The sequence below is a fragment of the Sus scrofa genome, chromosome 9, assembly GCF_000003025.6.
Source record: "Sus scrofa isolate TJ Tabasco breed Duroc chromosome 9, Sscrofa11.1, whole genome shotgun sequence".
Classification (NCBI taxonomy): Eukaryota; Metazoa; Chordata; class Mammalia; order Artiodactyla; family Suidae; genus Sus; species Sus scrofa.
Genome location: NC_010451.4, coordinates 92,678,065 through 92,705,859, shown reverse-complemented (window position 1 = coordinate 92,705,859; position 27,795 = coordinate 92,678,065). Strand labels below are relative to the sequence as shown.

The following is a 27,795-nucleotide window of genomic DNA, read 5'->3' as shown; positions in this document are numbered from 1 at the left end:
CTAGCTACTCCCAAAGCTCAGTCCCTGACTTTAAAGATTTTGACTCCTGTCTCACATTAGTGCATTACTCCAGGCCACTCTTAGTAAAATCTAACAGCTGGACTAGCTACTCTTTGAGCCTCATTAATTTCTAGTGAAACCTCTTGGAAGGCAGCCCCCTTGCAAGTCTTCACTCACACATCTTCATCTTCGATGAACAGCTATCCTTCTTTTTTCTTTTTTTAGGGCCACACCTGTGGCATATGGAAGTTCCCAGGCTAGGGGTCGAATCAGAGGTACAGCTGCTGGCCTAAATTAGAGCCACAGGAACGCCAGATCCGAATCACCTCTGTGACCTACACCACAGTTATGGCAATGCCAGATCCTTTAACCCACTGAGCTAGGCCAGGATCAAACCTGCATCTTCATGGATACTAGTCAAGTACTTATCCCACTGAGCCATAACAGGAACTCCCTAGCTTTACTTTTTGAAGTGTGCTTCCCCATAATTCTGTACCTTTCTCTCCACCAGCAGCATGTAGACCTTTCTCCAACTTTTCTGTACGCTCCCAACCCTCAAGATTTGCATCCCTGCCCCAGTCTATTCTGTACATACCTACGGGATTAATAACTAACACCGTCCATATACCAGGGAACCATTCCAAGTACTTGAAAAAGATGAACTCGTTTAATCATCACAATTATCCTCTGAAGTGTGTACTATTATTGTTATGCCCATTTTATTTTATTTATTTATTTATTTATTTTGTCTTTTGTCTTTTTGTCTGTTGTTGTTGTTGCTGTTGTTGTTGTTGTTGCTATTTCTTGGGCCGCTCCCTCGGCATATGGAGGTTCCCAGGCTAGGGGTTGAATCGGAGCTGTAGCCACCGGCCTATGCCAGAGCCACAGCAACGCGGGATCCGAGCCGCATCTGCAACCTACACCACAGCTCACGGCAACGCCAGATCGTTAACCCACTGAGCAAGGGCAGGGACCGAACCCGCAACCTCATGGTTCCTAGTCGGATTCGTTAACCACTGCACCACGACGGGAACTCCGTGTTATGCCCATTTTAGAGTGGAAGAAACTGAGGTTGGCATTTTTGCCCAAAGTCCCACAACTGGTAAGCAGCTGACCCAGGACTTGAAAGGCAGTCCAGCTTCCAGGTCTCATAACTACACTCTTAACCACCCGCCTGTACTGTGGTACATTGTAACAGTCCACTCTCCTACACTGCCTTTCCAAGCCCTAGGAAATATTTTCATCTTGGACTACACCTCAGAAAGCCTGCAGTGGCTCCCCTACCACCAACTCTAGCACACCTGAGAGTTTTCCACTGAGCTTTGAAGGACTATAACACGCTGTCCCTCTCTGACCACCTTCATCCACCTCACTTCCTTCGCTCCCTCTCTGGCCCCAGCACATACATGTGTGTTCAATCTATTTCCGCCCAACTCACCTCTCAGATAATGTGTTCTTTTTTTCACTCTGTGCCTTTCCATATGTAAGTCTTTAAATTAATTTACAGCAATTTTCTTCTTTAGTACCTGACTCAACAAACAACTTGGACTTCGATTCAAGTACTGTGTCTGTTGCTTTTGTTCTGTAAGTTTGAACAGGCTACCTAACCTTTCATTCCCTGAGTTATCTTTTTTGTAAAGAGGAGATAATAATGGTACCTTATAGAGTTATTGCAAAATTAAATGATTTGTGTATTTAAAAGACTTGTACAGGGAGTTCCGGTTATGGCTCAGCAGTGATGAATCTGACTAGTATTCATGAAGATGTGGGTACAATCCCTGGCCTCGCTTACTGGTTTGAGGATCTGGCATTGCCATGAGCTGTTGTGTGTGTAGGTCGCAGATGTGGCTTGGATCTGGCTTCGATCTGGCTGTGGTGTAGGTTGGTACCTGCAGCTCTGATTCAAGCTCTAGCCCAGGAATATCCATATGCCACATGTGTGGCCCTAAAAAAATTTTTTTTAATTAAAAATAAATAAATAAACATAAAAATAAAAGGCTTCTACAGTGCCTGATACACATAGAATACTTAACAATTGCTATATATTAGTAATACTACCCCCTTTTCAACTTACTTTTGCCCTTCCTCAGCGTTTTTCAGTCCACATGTCTATACCTATATTGATTTATTCTCTATTACTTTCTGCAGAATAATAGAGGGGGAAAAAAGCAAGTACCTAAATAATAAAGAAAACAGAGTTCCCATTGGAGATCAGCTGTGACAAAACCAAGCAGTTTCCATTCATGATGTGGGTTCAATCCCTGGCCCCACTCAGTGGGTTAAGGATCTGGCATTGCCATGAGCTGTGGTGTAGGTCACAGATGAGGCCTGGAGCTGGCATTGCTGTGGCTGTGGCATAGGCCAGTAGCTACAGCTCCAATGCAACCCCTAGCCTGGGAACTTCTGTATGCCGTATACCTGCAGTCTTAAGTAATAAAGAAACTGATGATCAAATACAATACCATTTCACACCTATGTTGCCCTTCCCCCAACATCTGTCACCACAAGCATTACATAACTTCAAAATTGGTCTCTCTATTTCTACCTTTACCCTTATTTTTTTTTCATCTCCCACGTGCTCTTTATTCAGAAGAAACAGGAAAACGTGCTCCATAAAAACAAAGAAGTAAATTCAGGGAACGGAATTCAAGAATTCCAAAACAAAAAACAAAAAAACAAAAAAAATGCAATTCAGTACCTTTTAGTCTCCTGAAGAGCCTTTCTCTACCCTCCCATATTGTCAAGAATAAGCCAAGTCAAATTTTGTCATGATCCAATTGTTTCCCCTCTCCCTGAGAGTAAAATTCAAAGTACTTCCTATGGCCTGTTAAGTCCCTCCATGACCTGGACCCTCTCACCTCGGACCTCATCTCCTGTTATTCTTTCCTGGGTTGTTCAGGTCCAGTCTCATCAGCATTGGTTCTTCCATCATCCAGGCATGCTTTCACTCCAGGGCATTTGCACTAAGCACTAACTCTGCCTGAAACTCTCTTCCTTAAATTGGCTGGCCCATAGGTCTCATTTCTTAGTTTTTTCAGGTCTTTACTCAAATGTCATGCTATGCTGTTCCAAGCACCTGGAAGCAGTGTCTGGCACATAGTGAATGCTCAATAAATATGTGTTAAATGAATAGAAAAAAGTTAATGAGCAAGTTGACTCAGAAAAACGTGGACTAACTGTGAATTTACATACAGGCTTTTTTGGGAGTTCCTACTATGGTGCAGTGGGTTAATGATCCGGTTTGTCTCTGTGGAGGTGCTGGTTTGGGCACAATGAGTTAATAGTTTGCGTCTGTTAACCCCAAACTCTCAGTCCATCCCTCCCCACCCCCACCCCCCAGCAACCATAAGTCTGTTCTTATCAAAGAGTCTATTTCTGTTTCATAGATAGGTTCTTTTGTGTCAGTTTAGATTCCACATATAAGTGATATCATATTATATTTGCCTTTCCCTTTCTGACCTACCTCACTTATTGTGATAATCTCTTGTTCCATCCATGTTGCTGAAGATGGCAATAATTTTATTCTTTTTTATGGCTGAATAGTATCTGCCACATCCTTACTCACACCAGATTTTGCTTATGCTGTACTCAGCATGTGGAAATTCCCAGGCCAGGAAGGGAACCTAAGCCACAACAGCAGCCCGAGCTGCTATAGTGACAATGCCAAGTCCTTAACCCACTGTGCACCACAAGGGAACTCCAGAATCATATGATATCTTAAGTGTGAGCTTATCCTGGGCTGTTAGTGAATTGTTTTGGTTTCTATATTGTAAGGCCTTAGAAAACTTATACAGCATGAGGGTGCACAACAGAAGTACAAAGATCATTCAAACACTCTAGTAGACAAACCTGAAGAATAAGTCATTCTTTATGAGACTGAAGAAGAGGAAATGTCTAAGAAAGGATAGATGTTGGAGTTCCCATTGTGGCACAGCGGAAACTAATCAACTCATATCTATGAGGATGCAGGTTTGATCCCTAGCCTTGCTCAGTGGGTCTGGGATCTGGCATTGCTGTGAGCTGTGGTGTAGGTCGCAGACGTGGCTCGGATCTTGAGCGGCTGTGGCTGTGGCATAGGGTAGCAGCTGTAGCTCCAATTCAACCCCTAGCCTGGGAACTTCTTTATGCTGCACCTGCGACCCTAAAAAGCAAAACAAAACAAAATTTAAACATTACTTCTATGTGTTTGTGAAAGTGTTTTGGATATCAGCATTTGAATTGGTAGACTCAATAAAAAAAATTGCCCTCGCTAATGTGGGTGGACATAATCCAACCCACTGGGGGCTGGAATAGAACAAAAGGTGGGATTTACCTCTTTTTTCCTGCCTCACTGATGAGCTGCGACTTCTCATCTCATCTTCTATTCTTGGGCTAAGATTTACACCATTGGCTCCCCTGGTTATCAGGCCTCTGGGCTGGAAATGAATCACACTACTGGCTTTCTTTGGTTTCTAGCTTGCAGACAGCAAATTGTGCAATTTCTCAGCCTCCATGTTTGTGTGAGTCAATTCCTCATAATTAATTTATAGATACATGGATACAGACACACACAGACACAGAAACACACACTATATTTCTGTTTCTCTGGAGAGTCCTGATTAATACAGGTCGGGAATATATATGCGTGGCAAGTCAGAGCAGAGGACAAGCCCGTGGGAACAGAATATGGGCTGATTCAGGGTTATATGTTCTATTTAATGCATCTCATCCATTAGAGTTCTGCCTGACCCTTCAAACTGGGAAACAAAAAATTTGTAAAATAAGGAGTTCTCATGTGACTCAGCCGGTTAAGGATCCAGTTGTCACTGCAGTGGCTTGGGTTGCTGCTGTGGCATGAGTTCAGTCCCTGGCCTGGAAACTTTTGCACACCTCTGGTGCAGCCAAAAAGATAATAATAATAATAGTAAAATAAGATTATCTATATCCGCTGGCCTGGGGTTCTTCTAATGGTTTAAGTCACTGGTCTGATTGCTATATTTCACTTAAATGCGGAGGGAATTCAGGCATAACTAGGACAATCCTGCCCTCAGGCCTTGCCTTTATTTATTTTTTATTTTTTAATATTTTTGAGGGGAAGTGCCTGTGGCATATGGAAGTCCCTAGGCTAGGGATCAAATAGTACCTGTAGCTTCCAGCCTATGCCACAGCCATAGCTGTGTCTGCAACCTATAGCACAGCTCACTGCAACACCAGATCCTTAACCCACTTAGCAAGGCCAAGGATCAAACCTTTGTCCTCATGGATACTAGTCAGGTTTATTACCACTGAACAACAGTGGGAAATCCCAGGCCTTGCCTTTAAAAACTGTTGCCCAGGAAATCCCCACACTCTTACCTGTTCTCTATTTATTTTAATTTTCTTTTGAATAGAAGAAGACAAACAGTTTGATGAGGAATGTGTTTCAAGTAGGGATTCCCATATGTTATAAAGGAGGGATTTTCCAACAAGAAGATCATTCATTGTGTTGATGGTTAGAGAACACTAAAGAGTGACAATAGGTAGTGTTCTCATATGAGGCCAAACCACAGATACATTATTGGAAAAAAAGTGGAGGTTTTTTTAAATTTTTTTTTCTTCTATAAAGTGCATGAAATTGCATAGTAGTGGCCTCTATTATCTGGAACCTAGTTCAGTGTGAAAGCGCTAACTAGAGTTTTCAGTCACAAAGACTATAAAACCCTAAGTCAGGGAAACTAATGAAATCTTGCTGAGTGCTGCCAAATCATAATGTGGCAGCATTTTTACTTGCTGTTTTCAACCATTCTCCACACAGCAGCCAGAGTGTCATTTTAAAACTCAAATATGGTCTGGTCAGCCTTTTGCTACAGTTCCAAGGGATTTCAGTGCTCTTAGGATAAAGATCAAAATGCTTAATGTGGAGTTCCCGTTGTGGTACAGCAGAAACGAATCCGACTAGGAACCATGAGGTTGCAGGTTTGATCTCTGGCCTTGCTCAGTGGGTGGAGGATCCAGCATTGCGTGAACTGTGGTGTAGGTTGCAGACATGACTAGTATCTGGCTGGTGTTACTGTGGCTGTGGCATAGGCTGGCGGCTACAGCTCCAATTAGACCTCTAGCCTGGGAACCTCCATATGCCATGGGTATGGCCTAAAAAGACAAAAGAAAAAAAAAAAAATGCTTAATGCGATCAGTGAGTTTGTGTAAAGCAAATCCTGTCTTCCTTTCCAGTCTTTTGTCCAACAGTACCTCCTTGTCCTCTTTACTCTATGAGCTCCAGCCACATTGACCTCAGGCGCAGTGTACTTCCTCCAGCCACAGATCATTTCTGTATGCTCTTCCTTCAGCCTACCTTCTTTCTCCCACCTTAAGCACCTTTACACCTCAGCTCACCTGTGGTGTGAATTCTTCCTTCACACCTCATCTCATTGATTACTTCCTTCCCTGACCCCTGCAGGGACTCAGTGTCTTTCAACTCCAGAGGCACTGTTGACATCATATTCTCTGGAAACAGTACCTTCTGGATTCCTGTTCCTGTAGCCAGATAGGGTCAGGGATCCCTGAAAAAAGAGAACCAGACCTGGCCTTCTTGGCATAAGAGAAGGCATTTTTGACCTAATCCACTTTGTGATCTAGGCCTGGCCAAAACACTTGACCTTGGAAGGTCTCAGTAATTGATGATTTTAAGGGAACAAAAGAATGCAGAAAGGGGAATTCCCGCTGTGGTGCAGTGAGTTCAGAATCTGGTATTGCCACATATGTGGCAGAGGTTGCAGCTGTGGCTCAGATTTGTCCCTTGGTCCCAGGAACTTCCGTATGCCTCAGGTACAGAAAAAAAAAAAAAAAAAAAAAAACAGAAAAAAAAAGAAAAAATGCGGACTAGAGAAATAACAATACAAAGTTAATATGTCAGTTATAAAGACTCTGGTTCTCCGTTCTATTCCATTAGTAAAGATTAGCCTGAAGAACCCAACTACCAGAGCCCTGGAACCTAAGGAATGATAATGTTGACCTTCTCTGAAACTTGTGACTGTAATCAACTGAAGCTTGGATTCTGTGGACTGCCCAAGCCGCTTACTTTTTTTTCTTTTGCTTTTGCTGTTTAGGGCCGTACCAGTGGCATCAGAAGTTCACAGGCTAGGAGTGGAATCTGAGCTGCAACTGCCAGCCTATGCCACAGTCACAACAACGCCAGATCTGAGCCTTGTCTGTGACCTACACCACAGCTCACGGTAAAGCCAGATCCCTAACCCACTGAGTGAGGCCAGGGATCAAACCCAAGTCCTCATGGATACTAGTCCGATTCATTTCCTCTGTGCCACAAAGAGAACTCCCCTAAGCCGCTTCTTGAATATGCATGTATCCTTAGCTTAAAATTTCCCCAATTTTGCTGTTCAGGAAGATACTACTTTGGGGAAAAAAACCCGTGTTCTCCTTTCGTACTACAAGTAATAAATCCAATAACTCCTCTTTCTCTCAGTCTTTGGCTTGACAGTGTCTTTGGGCTCAATACCTACCAAGAGGCAAACCAAGTTTTCCAGGTAACTTTCCTAAGTTCTTCTTTGGTATGGTCTCCTCTCCTTTGGAGCATTTATCATACTTTATAAGTTTGTATATGTGTTTATTCAGTTTTTATTAATACCTCTCTTTTTCATCTAAACCTTAAACTCTTTATTATTACTATTATTTTTTTTTTTAGGGCCATACCTGCAGCATATGGAAGTTCCCAGGCTAGAGTTGAATCTAAGCTGCAGCCTCTAGCCCACACCACAGCCACAGCAATGTCAGATTCAAGCCATGTCTTTGACCTACACCACAGCTCAGGCACACCTTACCCTTAACCCACTGAGTGAGGCCAGGGGTTGAACCCACATCTTCATGGATACTAGTTGGGTTCTTAACCCACAGAGTCACAATAGAACTCCCTTAAACTCCTTGCTCATCATGGCAGCCCCACAGACTAGCACAGTGTCTGTCACATAGTGAGCATCTGTGATGGCTAATTTTACCTGCCAACTTGACTGGGCTAATGTTATTGACAGTTTACACAATCCAGATCAAAGTGTCATTATTGTGGCCCCTTACAAGATTAGGAAGGATGTTATCTTTTATTGTTGTTGTTTTCTTTTTTTGGGGGGGTTGGTTTTTTTTTTTTCAGGCTGCACTCCCAGCATATGAGGTTCCCAGGCTAGGTGTTGAATCAGAGCTACAGCCACTGCCCTATGATACAGCCACAGTAACGTGGGATCCGAGCTGTGTCTTTGACCTACACCACAGCTCACAGCAACACCAGATCCTTAATTCACTGTGCAAGGCCAAGGATCGAACCCATATCTTCATGGATCCTAGTCAGGTTCATTAACCACTGAGCCATGAAGGGAACTCCAGGAATGTTATCTTTTAAAAAGCGGTCTTATTGTTGCTAGGAGAATGTTGCTCTTTGTGATTGAACAGGTATTTCTGCCGATGGCAGAGTTTTGGTCGATGCGCAGTTGGGAGGAGAGAGGAGGCCAAAGAGCAGAGAAAATTTTTATGTTTAAATTTTCTTTTCTCACCATAAAATGCAGTTTTATTTTTGCAGCTATAAATAAGGTTACTAATCAGTTGACCGAGAGCGAGGATTTACAGTGGGCCAAACCTAATTGCATGAACCCTTTAAAAGCAAAGTTTTCTCTGTCTGGTGGCAGAAGAGGACATCAGAGTTTCAAAGCATGAGAAGGCCTCAGTGTTCTGCTGCTAAATTGAAGATGGAGAAAGACATATGAAAAAGATTTGAGGGAGTTCCCGTTGTGGCTCAGCAGTAATGAACCCGACTATCATCCATGAGGAAACAGGTTCAATCCCTGGCCCTGATCAGTGGGTTAAGGATCTGGCATTGCCATTAGCAACCTAACCTGGGAACTTCCGTATTCTGTGGGTGCAGCCCTAAAAAAAAGGAAAAAAAAGACTCGAGAGTAGTCTTTAAGAGTTGAGAGCAATACTTGACCAACAGCCAGCAATAAAACAGAGAACTCACTCCTGCTACTGCAAAGGAAGGACTGGATTTTATCAACAACCCAAAAGAACTTAGAAGTAGATTCTTCCTAGAGCTTCCAGATGAACATACAGCTTAGCAGACACCTTGATTTCAGCCTTATGAGACCCTGGGCAGGGGACTCTAGTCACATTGTGCCAGACTTCCAACCTACAGAATAGTGAGTTAATAAATGCTTGTTTTTAAGCCACTAAGATTGTGATAATTTGTAACATAACAATAGAAAACAAATATAGCCACTAAGCATTTACTTCCAAGCTCTGCCAACCAGATCTGAGACGATATTAACCTCATTATCAAGATCACTTATACAAAACACAGTAAATTAAACATAAGCTTGGTAAAGACCTAAATGATAATCACAGCATTCTTTTTATATTACTGAACTCAGCTTTGGCGGCTCACTGCTGAAAAGCCAATAATCAAAGAGCAAGTGTTGGTAGAAAGAAAATGTGCTCTAGGAGTTCCTAATGTGGCACAGCAGAAACAAATCCAACTAGGAACCATGAGGTTGTGGGTTTGATCTCCGGCCTCACTCAGTGGATTAAGGATCTAGCGTTGCTGTGAGCTGTGGTGTAGATCATAGACACGACTTGGATTGTGCATTGCTGTGGCTCTGGCATAGGCCATGGCTACAGTTCCAACTGGACTCCAAGCCTGAGAACCTCCATATGCTGCAGGTGCGGCCCTGAAAAAAGCACACACACACACAAAAAGGTGCTCTATTCAGAAGAAAGGGGCAATGTGGAGAGAAGGTGAACTCGTGTCCGGAGATCAACTCTGAAGATTTCATTCAGCCATGACAAGTTTTACAGGGAAAAGGTGGAAACTATATAAGTAATCATTAAGGTAGGAGGTCAGATTCTTCAGCCTCTTTCCATTACGTGCAGACCTGCTGACTTCTGATCTTCCTTTGGATGCCACCTTCTCCTATGGTTCCTGTGACTGGATGCTCTATAGCCTATGTGAGATTTACCAAAGGGAAAGGGGAAAAGGGTCATTTTTCTTCCTCTTCTTCTCCTTCTTCTTCCTGTCTTTTTTTTTTTTTTTTTTTTAAGTTTTTGGGCCAGTGATGGAACCCAAGCCACAGCAGCGACAATGCTGAATCCTTAACCACTTAGGGCACCAGGAAACTCTGAGTCAGTCATTCTTTAACTACTTAATTATTCATTTTTACTCTTCTTAATCCAGGAAAGCAATTCATAGGTTAGGAAGGCATTGTGTACATTTAGTAATGCAAAAATCAGGAGCTACATTAAGTGTTATCTAGTGATGTCATTTTATGACTAAAGTTGAAGGGAAACAAAAATAGACAAACAGGAAAGAGGCGAATGAGCTACTTACATACATGGGCAGAGCAAGCCACAATTATTCTAATGCCCACTAAGATGTAGATTACTATGTGCAATAGTTTTAATCTCATACTTTCATCAGACACTGAGTCTGTGACTCTATTCTTCTAATCATTAACTGCTGGAGCCTGATCTTTTGTGATTCTGAAAGACCTGAGAGACCTCAGCATTTTTAAAAATAAGAAGCAGGGGACATAAAGGGGTTTCGTACTTGGTGGTGGGGGTGGGGGGTTGCGTCCTGCAGGGTTCTGCTCAGTTCCACTTGTTTTAGTTTCATTGGTTGACACAGGTAAATATACTTGGCCAGATTTGTGATTCGAAGGATGCAGCTGTCCAATTTTTGAGCACCAAGCAGAGCTCTTAGTAGTCGAAAATTAGCATATGTAGAAATAGAAATAGAAATTGAGCAGGACCCATGGGGCCCTCCCAAGTACAGATCCTTTCTGTGTCCCCTATTTCTTGTTTGTTTAAAACAGGCTTCCTTCAGCCTCCTTGACCTTCCTTGTATTCTGCCGAGACCAGCTCAGCAGGATGGGGCTGAAGAACAGGTGCTATGGAGCTTAAGGAAAAAAAAAGTTAACATAAAACAAGACACAGAGACATTTATCTTAAGTAAAGGTGGGAACCAGGGGACTCAAGGTCTCAGGGACCAAGAGCCCTGCCTCAAGAAACCACACCAAAGCTTTTACTGTGCTCTTTAGATGAGATCAAGTGAGGAGTGGCTATGGGTGGATGATATAGGGTTTGTTTACTATCATATAAGTTCTTTTACTATTTTAAAAGCCACTTAGCTAGTAAAAGGTTAAGCTCTTACTCTGACCTCTAGGCACATAACAGTTCTTAAGCTTAAGTCATTTACCAGCGCTGTGATTGTTTTTCAAGCAGGAAGATGGGATAAAGTAAAGAAGGATAAGATGGAGTTTTCAAAGAATTGCGACAGTATTCCAAAGGGTAGATTCAAACAGTTGCTAATCAGAGAAGAGAGTGAACCCAGAAACAAAGGAGGAGCAGTTGAAAAACATTAGCACAAAGATAAAGCGGGGTTCAGGGCTTGGTTCTTCTTCAAGGGATATATATATATATATAAAAAAAATACCTTTGAGTTCTTCTGCAGGAACTAAGGCTCCCACTCAGGTAGAGGATGGTAACTTCAGGCTGAGCCCAAGATTCTTGAAACACTGTCCTATTATCTCACCACCAATCAATCAGAAGAAAGTGTACCCAGTGGAAGATAATGAAGACTGACCCCCTCCTCAAATGATTCTCCCTTTTAAAACTTTTGCAATCAAGCAAAATCTTGAGAATTGTTTTTGGGACACAAGTCCATCTTCTCCCCAGGTAGCCAGCCTCCTAACAAAGTAACTTTTCCTTTCCAACCAACAATTCTCTCTTGAGTATTAGTTTTTGAGCAATGAGCAGCCAAATCAGAGTTCGGTAACAATATGATTAACTTGATGATGAAAATTCAGGGGGGCAGTCATTACTACCATTGTCTTTTTGATATATTTTAAGCATACATATGCAAAATTTAACACCGGAAATAGTATATTGGTACCAAAATGTATTTTCATTCTCTTGACTTTAAGGACTGCTCAAAGGGAATTTTATTGAAAGTTGTTTTAAGTTTAAGAAGTCTTGCTTAGTCTATCTACAGAAAGAATTAAAGGAATACATATATATATATATAGCTTTTTAGGGCCACACCCATGGCATATGGAAGTTCCCAGTCTATGTGTCAAATTGGAGCTGCAGCTGCCAGCCTACACCACAGCCACAGCAATGCAGGATCCAAGCTGTGTCTGTGACCTACACCACAGCTCATGGCAACACTGTATCCTTAACACACTGAGTGAGATCAGGAATCAAACCCACATCCTTAAGGATATTAGTTGGATTCATTTCTGCTGTGCCACAGCAGGAACTCCCAGGAATATATATGTATTTTTTTTATATCCTTGGTATCATGGTTCAAAATCCTCTTTGGAAGAGTTCTCCTGTATCACAGTGGTTTAAGAATCTGGCATTGTCATAGCAGCAGCTCTGGTCACTGCTGTGGTATAGGTTCAATCCCTGGCCTGGGAACTTCCACATACTGAGGGTGGAGCCCTCCCCACCAAAAAAAAAAAATCCAATTGGGAAATTTTAACTCATTTCTCACTGATGTTTACCTTTTGCCAAATATCCCCAAGGTGATTATTTTTAAAGACCTTACATTTGAATAAGTTGACTAAATAACTTGCAAAAAATACTTTATAGAATTTGGCATTCACACAATTTTAGCTATAAAATTGATTTTTTTGGGGGGGGGGCGCATGCTCACAGCATATGGAAGTTTTCAGTCTAGGGGGTCAAATCAGAGCTGCAGCTGCCACCCTATGTCACAGCCACAGCAACTTGGGACCCGAGCATCTTCTGTGACCTACACCACAGCTCATGGCAATGCCAGATCCTTAACCACCTGATTGGGGTCAGGGATTGAATCTGCATCTTCAGGGATACCAGTCAGGTTCATTACTGCTGAGCCACAACAGGAACTCCAAAATACAGACATTTGACTACATAAAAATACAAATTTTTTGGCCTTTTTTAGGGCCACACATGCAGCATATGGAAGTTTCCAGGCTAGGGAATGAATTGGAGCTGCAGCTGCCAGCCTAAGCCTTAGCCATAGCAACACCAGATCTGAGCAGTGTCTGAGACCTACACCACAGCTGACAGCAATGCCGGATCCTTAACCCAATGAGCAAGGCCAGGAATTGAACCTTCACCCTAATGGATACAGGTTGGGTTCTTAACCCTCTGAGCCAAATGGGAACTCCAAAATACAAACGTTTTTGAAAGGAAGAAAACATTATAAACAAATACAAACAGTAGCAAATAGTGAAAATATATTTTGACTATATGTAACAAGAGCCCATCAGGTAAAATTAAGTACATAATATCTCTGTTGCCTATCTGGAGAGCTATCTAGAAAAAAAGTTGCTGTTAAATATTTATGTTCATTATTTCTATGGATTTGTCATCATGAGCAGAAACTTTTGTTATAAGTGCAAAATTACTACTAGAGTTTTTAAATGATAAATTTAATATTTCAAATGAGTACAGAAAGATGGATCATTTAATAAGTAGAATTGGGCAAATGGCTATTTGGAAAAAATAAAGATATATCCTAATTTCATACCTTCATGTATTCCAAATAGATGAACTATCTTTTTCATTCAACAAATATTTATTTAATACAAAAAATTTATTTAGTATTAGTGACAACTTGCCAGATGCTGAACATAATAAATATGATGATATCTGTCTTTCTGGAGTCATAGTGCATATAAACTTTTACAGAAGTATGTTTTTAAATGAGAAAAATAGATGAACTTTTTTGGCCACACCCATAGCATGCAGAAGTTCTCAGGCCAGGTATCAAACCCTAGTTGCAAAAGTAACAACACCAGATCCTTAATCACTAGGCCACCAGGGAACTCCTAAATGAACTACTTTTGATGTAAAAAAGAAACCATAAAATATCTGTACAACCTTGCTGGTAGCAAAGGCCTTCTTAAAATGATCAAAGGAAAGACCAGTAAAAGAAAAGAATGTTGAATTACATTTATAAAAACATTTTCAACTTTTTTTTTTTTTTTTTTTTTTTTTGCTTTTTAGGGCTAAACCTGTGACATATGGAAGTTCCCAGGCTAGGGATCAAATCAGAGCTACAGCTGCTGCCCAATACCACAGCCACAGCAGTTCAGGATCTGAGCCTCATCTGAGACTGAGACCTACACCACGGCTCATGGCAACACTTGAAACTTAATCCACTGAGCAAGGCCAGAGATCAAACCTAATGGATACTAGTCAGGGTCAGTACACAACAGGAACTCCTTCGACATCTTTATATATAATAACTCTTTAGGCCACATTATCAAGGCAACAACAAGCTAGAGAAAGTTATTTGCTGTACATACAATAGACTGATATGTTAATAAGCCACTATAACAAAGAATAATACTCTTTTAGAACATATGGACAAAGGGCTTGAATAGGCAAACTGAAAGACAAAATATAAGTGACAAATAAAAACATGAAATACATGTGCAATTTCACAAATAATTTTAAAACATTAAAATTAAATAAAATACTGCCCTTTGCTTATTATATAGAAAAACAGCAAAGGAATGATAGTTCCCAAAATGGGCCAGGGTTTAGGAAAATGCTCTTATGTGCTATGAGTAGAAAATAAATTGGTAAGACATCTCAAGAGAAAAAATTAATTTTTAACCATTAAAATTTTAACATCCTGGAGTTCCTGTTGTGGCTCAGCAGTAATGAACCCAACTAGTGACCATGAAAACGTAGGTTTGATCCCTGATCCTGCTTAGTGCATTAAGGATCTGGCATTGTCATGAGCTACAGTGTAGGTTGCAGTGGAGGCTTGGATCTGGCGTTGCTGTGGTTGTGGCGTAGGCCAGCGCTGCAGCTCTGCTGATTCAACCCCTAGCCTGGGAACTTCCATATGCTGCAGGTGCAGTCCTAGAAAGAAAAAAAAAAATTGCTATCCTTTGACTCAGCACATAGTTTCTGAATCAGAAAGTATAGGAGTTCCCGTCGTGGTGCAGTGTGTAACAAATCCGACTAGGAACCATGAGGTTGCAGGTTCCATCCCTGGCCTTGGTCAGTGGGTTAAGGATCCAGCGTTGTCATGAGTTGTGGTGTGGGTCGCAGACACGTCTCGGATCCTGCATTGCTGTGGCTCTGGCGTAGGCTCCGATTAGACTCCTAGCCTGAGAACCTCCATATGCCACGGGAGCGGCTCAAGAAAAGGCAAAAAGACAAAAAAAAAAAAACAAAAAAAAAACAAAAAACAAAAAAAAAAAGAAAGAAAGAGAAGAAAGTGTATGTGAAATTTTCCCTTAAAGCAGGAATCATGGGTATGTAGACACTGTGGTGCTTATGTTGCCCATAATAACATAGCAGTTGGAATCAAGTTGAAAGTTCAACAACGTGAGATTGACAGAGTAAATTATGATACAATCACACCCTGGAATATTGTTAGTATGATGTTGCAGAAAAGTTTTTATTGTCATTAAGGTGACGTAGAAAAATGTTGATGACATGTTATGGAAGCACAAAAGAGGGGGAAAGAGGATAGAACTGTGCTGGAGAATGCTGACAGTAATTTTCTTTGGTATAATTTCCTTTGGTGTAAAATAATTCAGTTTGGTGCAACATGAGGCTAAGGTTCTAGTCCAAAAAGAAGGGTAAGAGAGAGGAGAGAAATGGAAGAACCACTGCCCTTCCTAAGTGGACCAGTTGACTCTCCTGCCAGCTCCAATGGTGAAACTCATTCTACCCTTCTTGTAAAGCATTATGGAAGCCTGAGCTTCAGTGCTCACAACTCTCCCAAGACTCTACATTCTTTGAAGAACGCATTGGGTCCTTTCCTACAACCCTTCATGACTCCTAAGTATGATGTGTGCAAAGCCGGGGTTTTGTGTTTAAGCCTTACTTGGAGCTACTTTCTCAAAAAGATAGTAAACATGTTAGGAAAAAGAATGGATTTAATAGATACATTTGAATCTAACAGATCAAGATTTTAATCTCCGCTCTGCCAATTATTACGTGACCATGTTGCTTGGCTTCTCTGTCTCTGTTTCCTGGCTTATAAATGGGAGAATGGCTCCTGCATCAGAGAATGACTCTGAAGATTCTTTAATATAATCCACGCAGTGTCTGGAGTCTGTAATTTTTAGTTTATTAACACCCCTCTCCAAGTCCAAGAGAAAAAAAAAAAAGAAGAGCTCACATGGCCCTCGTCAAAAAATTGTAAGATCAATGCCATCTTATTTTGATCAGCCTTTTTTCAAAGAGTGAGCCTTTTCACAAAGAACAGTTTGTGAGACCTGTCAAGGTATTCTTTAACATAGCCTGTAATGCCAGCCTCACCATCCACAGCCTATTGTACCAACATGTCTTGCTCTGGACCTTGTCTGCCACCCTCTTCCATCATGCCATCTGGAACTTTTGCTGTATGACCAATACTGTCTTGTATCCTCCACTTCTTCTGACTGGACCCTCCACCCGCCTACCCTCAAGGGAAACATGAATCTCCCCTGAGGACTCTGATTCCCTTGTCAAATTCTCAAAGGGATATTTTTGTTTCCTTTTTGCTTCTTAATGCGGCAGGAGTGGCATATGGAAGCTCCCAGGCTAGGGGTCGAATCAGCGCTACAGTTGCTAGCCTACACCACAGCCACATCAACGCAGGATCTGAGCTGCATCTGTGACCTACACAGCAGGGCAGCTCACAGCAATGCCAGATCCTTAATCCACTAAGCAAGGCCAGGGATCAGACCTACATCCTCACGGATACTAGTCAGATTCGTTTCCTGTGTGTCGTAACAGGAATTCCTTTTTCTTTTTTTTGTTGAAATAGTTTCATCTCTCTTATACCTCAGGCCCAGAGAAGGAGTGTTCTTTCTGGCCACCTCTATTGCCACTGCCTAACCATTACTCTTCCACCCCCTTAATAAAAAGCAAGCAAACCAACAATATTTGCTCTCAATCCTTGAGGCTTAGGTGATTTGACAGTATTGTCATTAACTAATCTCCCAGTTGCTGCCCTTGAATTATTGAAGAGAAAATAGCTATTTTGTGCTCTAAATCCTGCCATAATTCTGGATGACTTCCTAACAATGTAAATGGTCATTCAACACTCTGACGTATGACTTTTTTTACCTCATTTCATCACCAGCTCTACTCTTCCACTCCTCCATTGGCACATATTACAGTGGTTATAAACCTTGGATTTTGTCATCACCTATAATTGCTCTAATTCCAAAACTGCTAATTCATGCATATCACTCTCTGACCACAATCTCTAATCTCCTCTCCTAACATGCTTGTGTAACTATATCCATATGGTTATTCTTCAAACTCAACTGATCATCCAGTCCTTGGATGACTCTTCTCTACCCCATCCTCCATCATTTGTATCTTTTCTTCTTTCCCTTTGTATCCAACCTAAAGTGTTTTATAATCACACTGGTAATATCCCAAACTTCCTTGTATTTATGGCTTTACCCTCTCATAGAAATCACATTCCTGCTTAAAATAAAAATCTTCCTTATTATTTGAATACCAGCAGTCTAATTATTCCAAATACTGTGTTCCCCTCAAATTCATACATTGAGGCGCTAACTCCCAAGTGTGATGGTATTTGGAAATCATGCCTTTGGGAGGTAATTAGGGTTAGATGAGGTCATGAGGATGGGCCATAAAAATAGGATTAGTGCTCTTCTAAGAAGAGACACCAGAAAGCTTGCTTGCACTCTCACCTCCTACCCCACCCTCTGCACACAGAGCTCTTGTGAGCACAGAGGGAGATGGCGCCCTGTATGAGCCAGAAAGAGAGATTTCACCAGGAACCAAATTGGCTAGCACCTTGATCTTGAACTCCCCTGCCACAAGAATTTTGAGAAAACAGACCTCTATTGTTTAAGCCACAGAGACTATGATATTTTGTTATGACGGAGATGACTAAGTCATTAACAATACCAAGGAAACTCACACAATAGAATGGATTGTGTCTCATTGTAAATTCATCATCACTGATTTTAAATTGGTCCTCAAACACTGACCAGGAGTTGTAAATTTCATTAGTCCACTTATTCTACTACTCACTGAAAGAAGGACTGTTTGAATCTTTCAGCTAGTGACTTTATCTTTAAAATTGCATGTAAAGCAGAAGTTATCATGAGGAAACTTCCTTAATTTTCTAATAATAAAAGCCTAAAACTACTTATACCCATACTTCCAAGCTTCTCTATGGTTACAATTTAGAATTAGTACCTTTATTTTTTTGTCTTTTTTTTTTTTTTTTTGCTATTTCTTTGGGGCCGCTCCCACGGCATATGGAGGTTCCCAGGCTAGGGGTCTCATCGGAGCTGTAGCCACCGGCCTACGCCAGAGCCACAGCAACGCGGGATCCGAGCCGTGTCTGCAACCTACACCACAGTTCACGGCAACGCGGATCGTTAACCCACTCAGCAAGGGCAGGGATCGAACCCTCAACCTCATGGTTCCTAGTCGGATTCGTTAACCACTGCCGCCACGACGGGAACTCCTAGAATTAGTACCTTTAACCAAATCTCAATCCTTCCACTTCTGCCTTAGATCCCAAAGCTTTTCCACTTTCTCACCTATTATCATTTTTTTCTCTCTCTTGCACTACTAATGTTTTCCTTCTGGTGGATTCATTCCATCAGCTTTAAAAAGTGCTCAAGTCACTTCCATGAAAAGTAACAACACAAAAGGGATAATATACCATCATTCTTCTAATCAACATTCTCCTATGTAACCGAGTCGGGCCTGTGGGGCTCCTGAGCACAAAGCCTTTGGGTCCCCCATTTCTTGTTTTTAAGAAATAAGCTTCAGCCTCCATGACCTTCCCTGAGTTCCAAAGGGTAGGTTCAAACAGTTGCTAATTAGGGAAGGGAGTGGATGCTGAGCCAAGTGAGGAGCAGTCAAGAAACAATAGTGCAGACTTGGGGCAGGGCCCTAGTTCCCCCTCGAGTGATACACATAACAATATCTTTGGGAAAAAAAAAAAAAAAGCAATATCTTTCACCTCTTCTGTAGACCTAAAACCCTCAACAATTGAAAGATGTTAACTACTTGTAGAAGCATTCTTCATTCAAGAAAGAGGGAGGACCACCAGAACCAGTCCCAGGGCCACTAAACAGCAGTGCAGAATGCAAGCTTGCTCCTACCCTGATTCTTATCTCCAGCCCTATTTTCCAATCCCAAATATAAGATCATCTCTATTCTCTCCCAAGAGGGGCTCAGTCTTTAAGGCATTAGCCATCTATGGTCTCCTTTGCTTGGCAAAGCAATAAAAGCTGTTTTTTTCTCCTTCACCCAAAACTCTGTCTCCTCATTTCTATTCGGCACCTGTGGCCCCTTTCACAATAACTTTTTAATAAAGTTGTGTGTTTCTCACTTCCCACTCTTTCAGTCTCTCCTATTTGGCTTCCACTTTCACTGCTCTATGGAAACAGTGCTTACTGATCTGCAGGAGCATTATATATAAAGGAAATTAGCTTTTTGTACATGATGTGAATTTCAACTATGTTTTCTCAGTCTGTCATTTTTCCTTTGCGTTTATGGTGAAACTTGCTTCATGGATTAAAAAAAAAAAAATTGTCTCTTCAATTTTATCTATTTTTTCTGTATGGCTGCTAGGTTTGGGCAAGTCTTATTTGAGGTTAGAACAAAGGATGGCTTGGTAATTTGTCTGGCTTAGAACATTTTAGACTTGAGGATATTTTATATGTTACAGTTGTAATTTTGTCTTTTTTAATGGGGAGAACAAGGAGGTTGGAAAAGTGGAGGTTATTCAAAGTATGATCTGCCCATTCGGTTCTACAGGATTCTTGTTGATTAAGGTAGGCATCTACTGTTTTCATTATTTTTATTGTGTTTTTTCATTTCTGAATAATCTTTGTGCAAATGCTTGGGTAAATAAAATAAATCACTGCAGTAGTTGCCAAAATAAGTTCAAAAACTAGTGTGAAAATTCATTTGGCTCTACAGTAGTACTGTATTTTGTACTGGATATATTTATCTCCAGATTAATCACCTGAGGAAAGACTGAGACCTAGGACATATAGCTCAGAATAATTAAGAAAAAGCTTTATCAAATAATGCCCCCATGTGGCAGTTTAATGACACGTTGTACATGCAAAAACTGGTTTAAGGAGAAATCTTGCTTAGTAAGTACCAATGTCAACTGAATCCCATAAAAGTAGCATTTGAAAAATAATTACCTAATTATCTAAGACGGATTTTTACTAACTCTTCTGTCATGAATTTGTAGTACAAATACCATGAAAATGTACTTGAATGGCTAGAAAGCCAGTTTTGAAAATAAGAACACCTCGCTTTTCTCCATTTGATGTGATCACTCTGTTTTGTTTTCTTGTGTTTTAGACCTATGTGTTCATTCCCTCCTTTAAGACAAACCATCATGGTTTTTTGTTTGTTTGTTTTGTTTTGTCTTTTAAGGGCCGTACCCGTGGCATGTGGAGGTTCTCAGGCTAGGGACTGAATCAGAGCTGTAACCACTGGCCTACACCACAGCCACAGCAATGTCAGATCTGAGCCGTGTTTGCGAACTACACAAGAGCTCATGGCAACGCCAGATCCTTAACCCACTAAGCGAGGCTAGAGATTGAACCTGCCTCCTCATGGGTGCTAGTCAGATTTGTTTCTGCTGAGCCATGATGGGAATTCCTGCATGGAATTTTCTTGACATTTGATGGCTGTCCACTCTTCCCCTATGTAGTTTTGTTTTGTTGTATTTTTGTCTTTTTAGGGCCACACCTGTGGCATACAAAAGCTCTCAGGCTAGGGGTCATTTGCAAGCTGCAGCTGCGGGCCTATGCTATGGCCACAGCAATGCAGGATCCGAGCCATGTATGCAAACTACACCACAGCTCACATCACATTGGATCCTTAATCCTCTGAGCAAGGCCAGGGATCGAACCCACATCCTCATGGGTACTAGTTGAGTTTGTAACCTGCTAGGCCACAATAGGAATTCGTCCCATGCAATTTTAATGTGGGGTTTTGTTTTTTGTTTTTTGTTTTGTTTTTTGTCTTTTTGTCTTTTCTAGGGCTGCACCTGTGGCATATGGAGGTTCCCAGGCTGGAGGTCTAATCAGAGCTGTAGCCACCGGCCTATGCCAGAGTCACAGCAATGTGGGATCCAAGTTGTGTCTTCGACCTACACCACAGCTCAGGGCAACGCTAGATCCTTAACCCACTGAGCAAGGCCAGGGGTGGAACCTGAAACCTCATGGTTCCTAGTCGGATTTGTTAACCACTGAGCCAGGAGGGGCACTCCTAATGTGTGTTTAAATGCCAACAATTTCACTTTGAGTAGTGTAAACCTCCTTATGAGCCTCTGTGTCACCATAGAGCAGACAAGAAATGTTTGGTAATAAATGGACTGTACTGGAAAACCCTCCTGCTTTTATTTATGTGAAAGATAATGTTTAAAGTCTGTCTAAACTGTTTTCTTATAATTTTAATATGCGAATATTTATTGTAGTAAGTTAGTTAAGACAACTTTTTTTTACATGTATTTATATTTTACTGTGATTAGATTAAGAGGATTAAAAGGTTCAGTTTTGCCCTGATTTTTTTTTTTGTCTTTTTTTTTTTAAGGTCACATCCACAGCACATGGATGTTCCCAAGCTAGGGGTCAAATCAGAGTTGTAGTTGCTGGGTTACACCACAGCCACAGCAACACGGGGTCCCCACTGCATCTGTGACCTACTGTACCACAGGTCATGTCAACACCGGATCCTTAACCCACTGAGCAAGACCAGGGATCAAACCCATATCCTCATGAATACTAGTCTGGTTTGTTACCACTGAGCCACGATGAGAAGTCTTTATCTTTTTATTTAAAAAATTTGTTCTGATGATTTTATTTTATTTTATTAATTTAATTATTTTTGGCTGCACCAGAGGCATGTGGAAGTTCCTAGGCCAAGGATTGCTCTGAGGATTTTAAATAGAGATTTAGAATTTTTTACAACCTCAGAAATTAGTAATGTATAGTTTTAATATAGAAAACTCTGAGTTTTAAAAGTGTTCAACAGGGAGTTCCCGGTGTGCTCAGTGGTAATTAACCTGACTAGCCTCCATGAAGACTGGTTAGAGCCCTTGGCCGGCTCAGTGGGTTAAGGATTTGGTGTTGCCATGAGCTGTAGGTTGCAGACACAGCTAGGATCTGGCTTTGCTGTGGTGTAGGCCAGCACCTGCAGTTCCAATTCCACCCCTAGCCTGGGAACTTTCATATATCCTGGGTGAAATCCTCAAAAAATAAATAAAAGCATTCAACACAGAGTAACAGTACCTCCTGCAGTACTTTGTGTAACATACAAAGAGATATCTATACTATATATATCTGTTCTACAATGTTCTTTTCTTGTGTGTGTGTGTGTGTCTTTTTGTCTTTTAGAGCCGAAGCCGCGGCATATGGACTTTCCCAGGCTAGTGGTTGAATCAGAGCTGTAGCCGCCTGCCTAAGCCACAGCCACGCCGGATCTCAGCTGCGTTTGCGACCTACACTGCAGCTCAGAGCAACGCCAGATCCTTAATGCACTGAGCAAGGCCAGGGATGGAACCTGCGTCCTCATGGGTGGTAGTCGGGTTTGTTAACCACTGAGCCATGATGGGAACTCCTGTTCTACAGCATTCTTCTTTGACAGAAACTCAAAAACAAGAATGGAAGTTTAATGGATCTTGGAGCTACCAAAACTGTAAAATTCGAGTCAAATAATGCCAAATGTGACTTCAAGTTAAATTAAATGAACATTTATTCAGAACCTGTTCTATGCACAGCACCAAATTCACCACTTAGGGATAGCTGTCAATAAGGAATTCACTCTAAAAATCTGGGCATATTGATGCACAAAGTGGTGAATGACCAACCTAGATGAGCGCCAGAGAACGGGAGACTAAAGCCAGGACCTCCCTACTGCTAAGGGTGGAGGAATGGAGAAGCTCTGTAAAGTGGGCACTATGTTCCAAACACGCACCACAGGGGCAGCACTCCCGGCCTCTGGCAGGGAGCATCCCGGCCCAGCCAAGGCCAAACTGTGCTTAAGAGTCATGGCATTCACCCCAATTCCAAGTAACTGTCCAGCAGGGGAGAAGGGCACAAAGAGCAGAGCGTACACTCCCTCCGCGCTTATTCTTATGTGGGCGGCCAGTCCCTGCTGAAGCCCGTGCTGGGGGTTAGAGGAGGAGAGACGTGGTGTGGAGGGTCAAAAACCCCACCACCAGACGCCCCAAGAGGAATATTCTGCGGCCAATTTCCTTCCTTGGGTTATTTGTAGGTGTCTGTTAGGCCAGGGGAGGGCGTTAGAACAAAAAGAACCCCGCTCCCTTCCAGGATGTCAGGCCCTGGGTCAACTGCGGGAACTGGCACTGCAGTTTGCCCGCGTTGTATCTTCGGATGCCCCTGGACTTGGGAGCCGGCCTCCAAGGAACGTGATCAGCCTTTAGAGCTAGAGAGCCCAACCGTCAGTCAGGCTTCGGGAAAGGGTCGCAACACGCTTGAGGCACTCCTGAGCCTCGCATCCCACAATCCCCCTGCAGCACGCGTTTGGCGAGCTCAAGCCAGGCGTCTTGACAGCAACGCACACTCCAGAGCCAGGCCCTAGCACTTTGCTTTAAAGCTCCTTGCGGGCGGCCCCGCCCCTGGCTCACTGCGATTGGTTTCGGCTGGGCGGTGTCGGCCCCTTAGGTGCTGGGAGGGCGGGGCTGCGCGCGCGAGCCCTAAGGCTTCCAGCCGAGGCTGCAGCTGGGGCGCTAGTGGCTGCCAGGTGCCGGTGGTTGGGCTTGCGGGGCCCGTGAGCGCACGCGCGCGCGCGGGCGCGCGCAAAACCGTCAAGGTCCCTGGGGAAATAAGGGAGCGGCGGACTCCAGCCCGAACGCGCGGCTGAGCAGCTGGCGGCGCGCGTGAGGGCGGGGGCGGTGCATGCGTGTGTGCGCGTGAGTCTGTATGTGTGTGTGTGTGGAGCTCTGGTGCGGAGCGCCAGCCGCCAATTCCCGGGGGCGGCTCCCCCGCCGTCTTCCTCATCCCCTCTCTGACCCTGCTCCTTCCCTACCACCCTCCCACGCCTTAACGGTCGCCCGCTGAGGGAGTCCCCGGGGAAGCAGGTGTGGGAGCCGGCAGATCCTACCAGACAAAAGGGGCGCGGGGGTCAGCCCGACATGGCCTCGCTGAGCCTGGGGGGGCTGGGTGGGAGCCGCGGCGCGGGTGGCAGCGGCAAGAAGAGCCTGAGCGCCCGCAACGCCGCGGTGGAGAGGAGGAACCTGATCACCGTGTGCAGGTACGACGCGGCCGCTGCTCGGGGAGAGGGGCGGGGGCGGCCGGCGCCCCGGGCTGAGGGCTGCGGGGAGCGCGAGCCGCTCTGGGTCCCGGAGACCACGGGCTGTATGGAGCTCCAGCCGCTGCGGCGCCCCGCGCGTCCGCGGCCCGAAGCGTCCTGAGACCGGCCGGGCTGGGCGCCGCTAAGGCCGCGGACTTTCTGTCAGTTTCTGTGCTGGGAGCTGCTGAGGGCAGGGCTGGGGCGGGGCTGGGGGAGGATGTGTTTTGAATGGGCTCTCGGGTGTGTGGGGAAGAGGAGGGCCGGGAAGAAGAGCTCTTTGATTCTGTGCGCCTGAAGCTGTCAGCCAGCTTTTAGTAAAGTGGTGGTTACTGTGATTGTTTACTGTGTTGCCTCAAAATCGGAGCGCCTTCTGTTTTGGCTTGCTTACATATGTGTTGTCATTTCGGGCCCCAAATGTCGAGTGCCAGCCAAGTGTGTATGTGTGCAGTGTCCTCTCCATTCTAAATTGCAGTGCTAGTGCTGTTTCTGCAGTTGCTGTCAAGAGTGGGAGTGTGGAGGATACCTAGTCAGTGATTTCAAGGTCTGCCTTTCCCTAAAGGTTTTCCGACTATAATGTAGTATTACATTATAGTAATAGTAACATTTCTAATGTTATTAGAAAATAAACATAAAATGAATAGTTACTTTCTATAAGCCTTACATTCCGAAATAACTGACGTTTAACAGTCTGACATTTTACGTTTTATTTCTGGGTGTTAAAAAATTTAAAGTCCTAAGCATCCCTTTCTTAGGAACTTCTTTGAACCATTAAGTTATAAAATTACTTTCTTCTATCAAACTCCATCAGCCACTCAAAATCCACTAAGAATAAGAGAATAATGAAACTTTTTCCTCATTTGCAATTTATAGCTCTATTTTTTTCTTGTGTTAAAATGTGTCTAGCATCTTAAGTGAAATAGATATTTATAGCAGGACCTGTATTCAATAACTTTGAGTGACTTTTTTTTTTTTTAACTTGTACTGTGACAGATATTTTCTCCTAGCAGGAACATCTGCCTCACTGTTAAGGCACTCGGAGTTAGGGAGAGTGGAATATTAATATGAAATCTATTTAATTTACCATTTGTGTTGTCTAGGATGCAACCTTTTGAGGAAGATAGGCTGTAGGAAGGCTTTTTACATCTAAGCAAATCTTTTCGATTTTTAGGGCCACAGCTGTGGCATATGGAGGTTCCCTGGCTGGGGGAAAAATCTAAGCTGCAGCTGCCAGCCTACACCACAGCCGCAGCAAGGTAGGATCAAAGCTTCATCTTCGACCTGCACCACAGCTCATGGAAACACCGGATCCTTAAGCCACTGAGCGAGGCCAGAGATTGAACCCATGTCTTCATTGATACTAGTCAGGTTCGTTAACCGCTGAGCCACAGTTGGAACTCCCGCAAATCTTTTTTATACATATATAATTAGGGTTAATAGAACAATAAGCAAGGATGATTTTTATAACTTTACATTTATTAAGAATTATTTTTAAAAAGTGGATGTTCTCTAGCAGACTTGAACATATACAGTGCTTATCCAGGTGATGTATTTCATAAAAGCTCCGAAAGTGTTAAATTTCACAGGGCAGTGATCTTCTCTGCTTTTTGCTCAGTTCTTTTTTCGTTAATTCTTACTTCGTGCTATAGCATCTGACACTCAGTAAGTATTTATTGAAGTGTTATTTTCAGTGGGGGGCACTATTCTTTTTTTTTATTATTATTAATTGGCCCTACCACGGGAAGCTCCTAGGGCAGGGATTGACTCTGAGCCACAGCTGTGAGCTATGATGCAGCTGCAGCAATCCGGATCCCTTTAATCCACTGAGTTGGGCTGGGGATTGAACCCAAGCTTGCACAGCTGCTGCTGTGGGCCTCTCAACCCATTGCTGTATATCCAGAACTCCCTACTCCTTTTGCACCTCCCTTTTTGGCATCTGAGGCAGTTCAGGAGATGAAAGGGACTTGTACTTCAATCTTATTTAAATTACATTTGAAGTTAGGCGTAAGAAATTTCAGTCACATCACACTGATTTGTATGGACAGTTGTATAGGCTAGCTGTACTTTTGTTACTTTTATTTGCTTAATTATTCTTTCCCAGTGTGAAATAAGTATAACTGCTGACTTTAGAGTTTACACATAAATTTAGTATTGTGACTAAAGTAATTTTAATTTTTGACTTAGATTTCAACTTCTGTATTTTTTTTTGTGGATAATATTACTAAGATTATCTTCATGTCTAAATAGTTTATGGTGCATATAAACTATTACCCGTGTCTGATAATGAGATCTATTAGACAGGCTTTGTCTAAAAGACTTTTTCTTTTTGGAAAAGGTCAACTTTAGGCCACGTGGATGTTTCAAATATCCCCACCTAAAACTTAGCAAAATAAACAGATCAGTGTTCATGCATTTCTGTCCCTTTTGTCTTCCAGAGTTACTAAAACCTGGGTATATCTCACTAATGTTTCTTAACGAGTTTATTTTTTAATTTTTATATAGCAGATCAAATGTGATTTGATATGTAAGTTGGAAAGAAGCTAGCTTATTGGAAATATAATCAAGTTCTAAGTTCACTTTGTCATTAATTAATTGTATATCCTTTAACAAGCCATACAATCTTCCTTTTTTCCAGTTTGTAATCTTGGACTAGATCATTGGTAACCTTTAATAACAGCCCTAAAACTAAAATAGCCTTCAAGCAGAATGAGTTGGTATTTGGTTTTCATTATTATTATTATTATTATTATTATTGCCTATTTTGGGCAGCACCCAAGGCATATGGAAGTTCCCAGGCTAGGGGTCAAATCTGAGCTGTAGACCCTGGCCTACTCCACAGCCACAGCAATGCCAGATCCGAGCCGCATTTGGGACCTAGGCCCCAGCTCAAATGAACACCAAATCTAAACCCACTGAATGAGTCCAGGGATCCAACCTTGTCATCATGGATACTAGTTGGGTTCCTTACCACTGAACCACAACAGGAACTCTGTATTTGGTTTTAATTTCTCTAAATATGAGTAGGGTAGTGGTAGATATATGTTTAATGGTCTAGATGAAGCACGTGCATTTTTCTCTGTAAACAAAAACATTTTGAACTGTGAGTTCCCATATTGTGATTCTCTACTGATAATCTGAAAAAAAGGAACAGTATAGAAAGCCAAACTAAATTAAACAAATTCCCTCTACCCCCTATCATTCTAACATATCTATTAATAATTACACAGTAATGCTTTTCATTACCTCTTAAACAATTTAGGCATACTCTCAATAAGGTTTAATTTTAAAACCTGATTATATAACTACAGAATTCTTTAGGTTTAAAAATGCCTTATACAGGAACAATATTCTTATAATTGGACCTTTGGAAGTGAATTATTTGGTTATGTAGGATAGTCAGGAATTGAATTTTGATTCTTTGTTAATTATGTATATAATTGTTTTATCAGTTTTTTTTTTAAGCGAACATCTATATCTTGTAGACTAAAAACACTTGGATGATACTTATCT

General features: G+C 42.3%; 1 protein-coding gene across 8 annotated transcripts in view; it reads left to right on the top strand.

The window, feature by feature from the left end:
• The window catches only part of RUNDC3B (RUN domain containing 3B), a 297,986-nt gene that overhangs the window by 117,715 nt on the left and 152,476 nt on the right, over positions 1–27,795 (top strand). For 2 of the 8 annotated variants that reach the window (XM_003357481.4, XM_003357480.4), the window contains exon 1: positions 23,813–24,249. The exons of 5 other annotated variants lie outside the window; for them this stretch is intronic. In XM_003357481.4, the coding sequence (XP_003357529.1) occupies positions 24,131–24,249 (119 nt within the window). In that variant the 5' untranslated portion in view covers positions 23,813–24,130. Of the gene's footprint in view, positions 1–23,812; positions 24,250–27,795 lie in introns of those variants that run through there. One more of the 8 variants, XM_003130212.5, reaches the window with a different exon arrangement.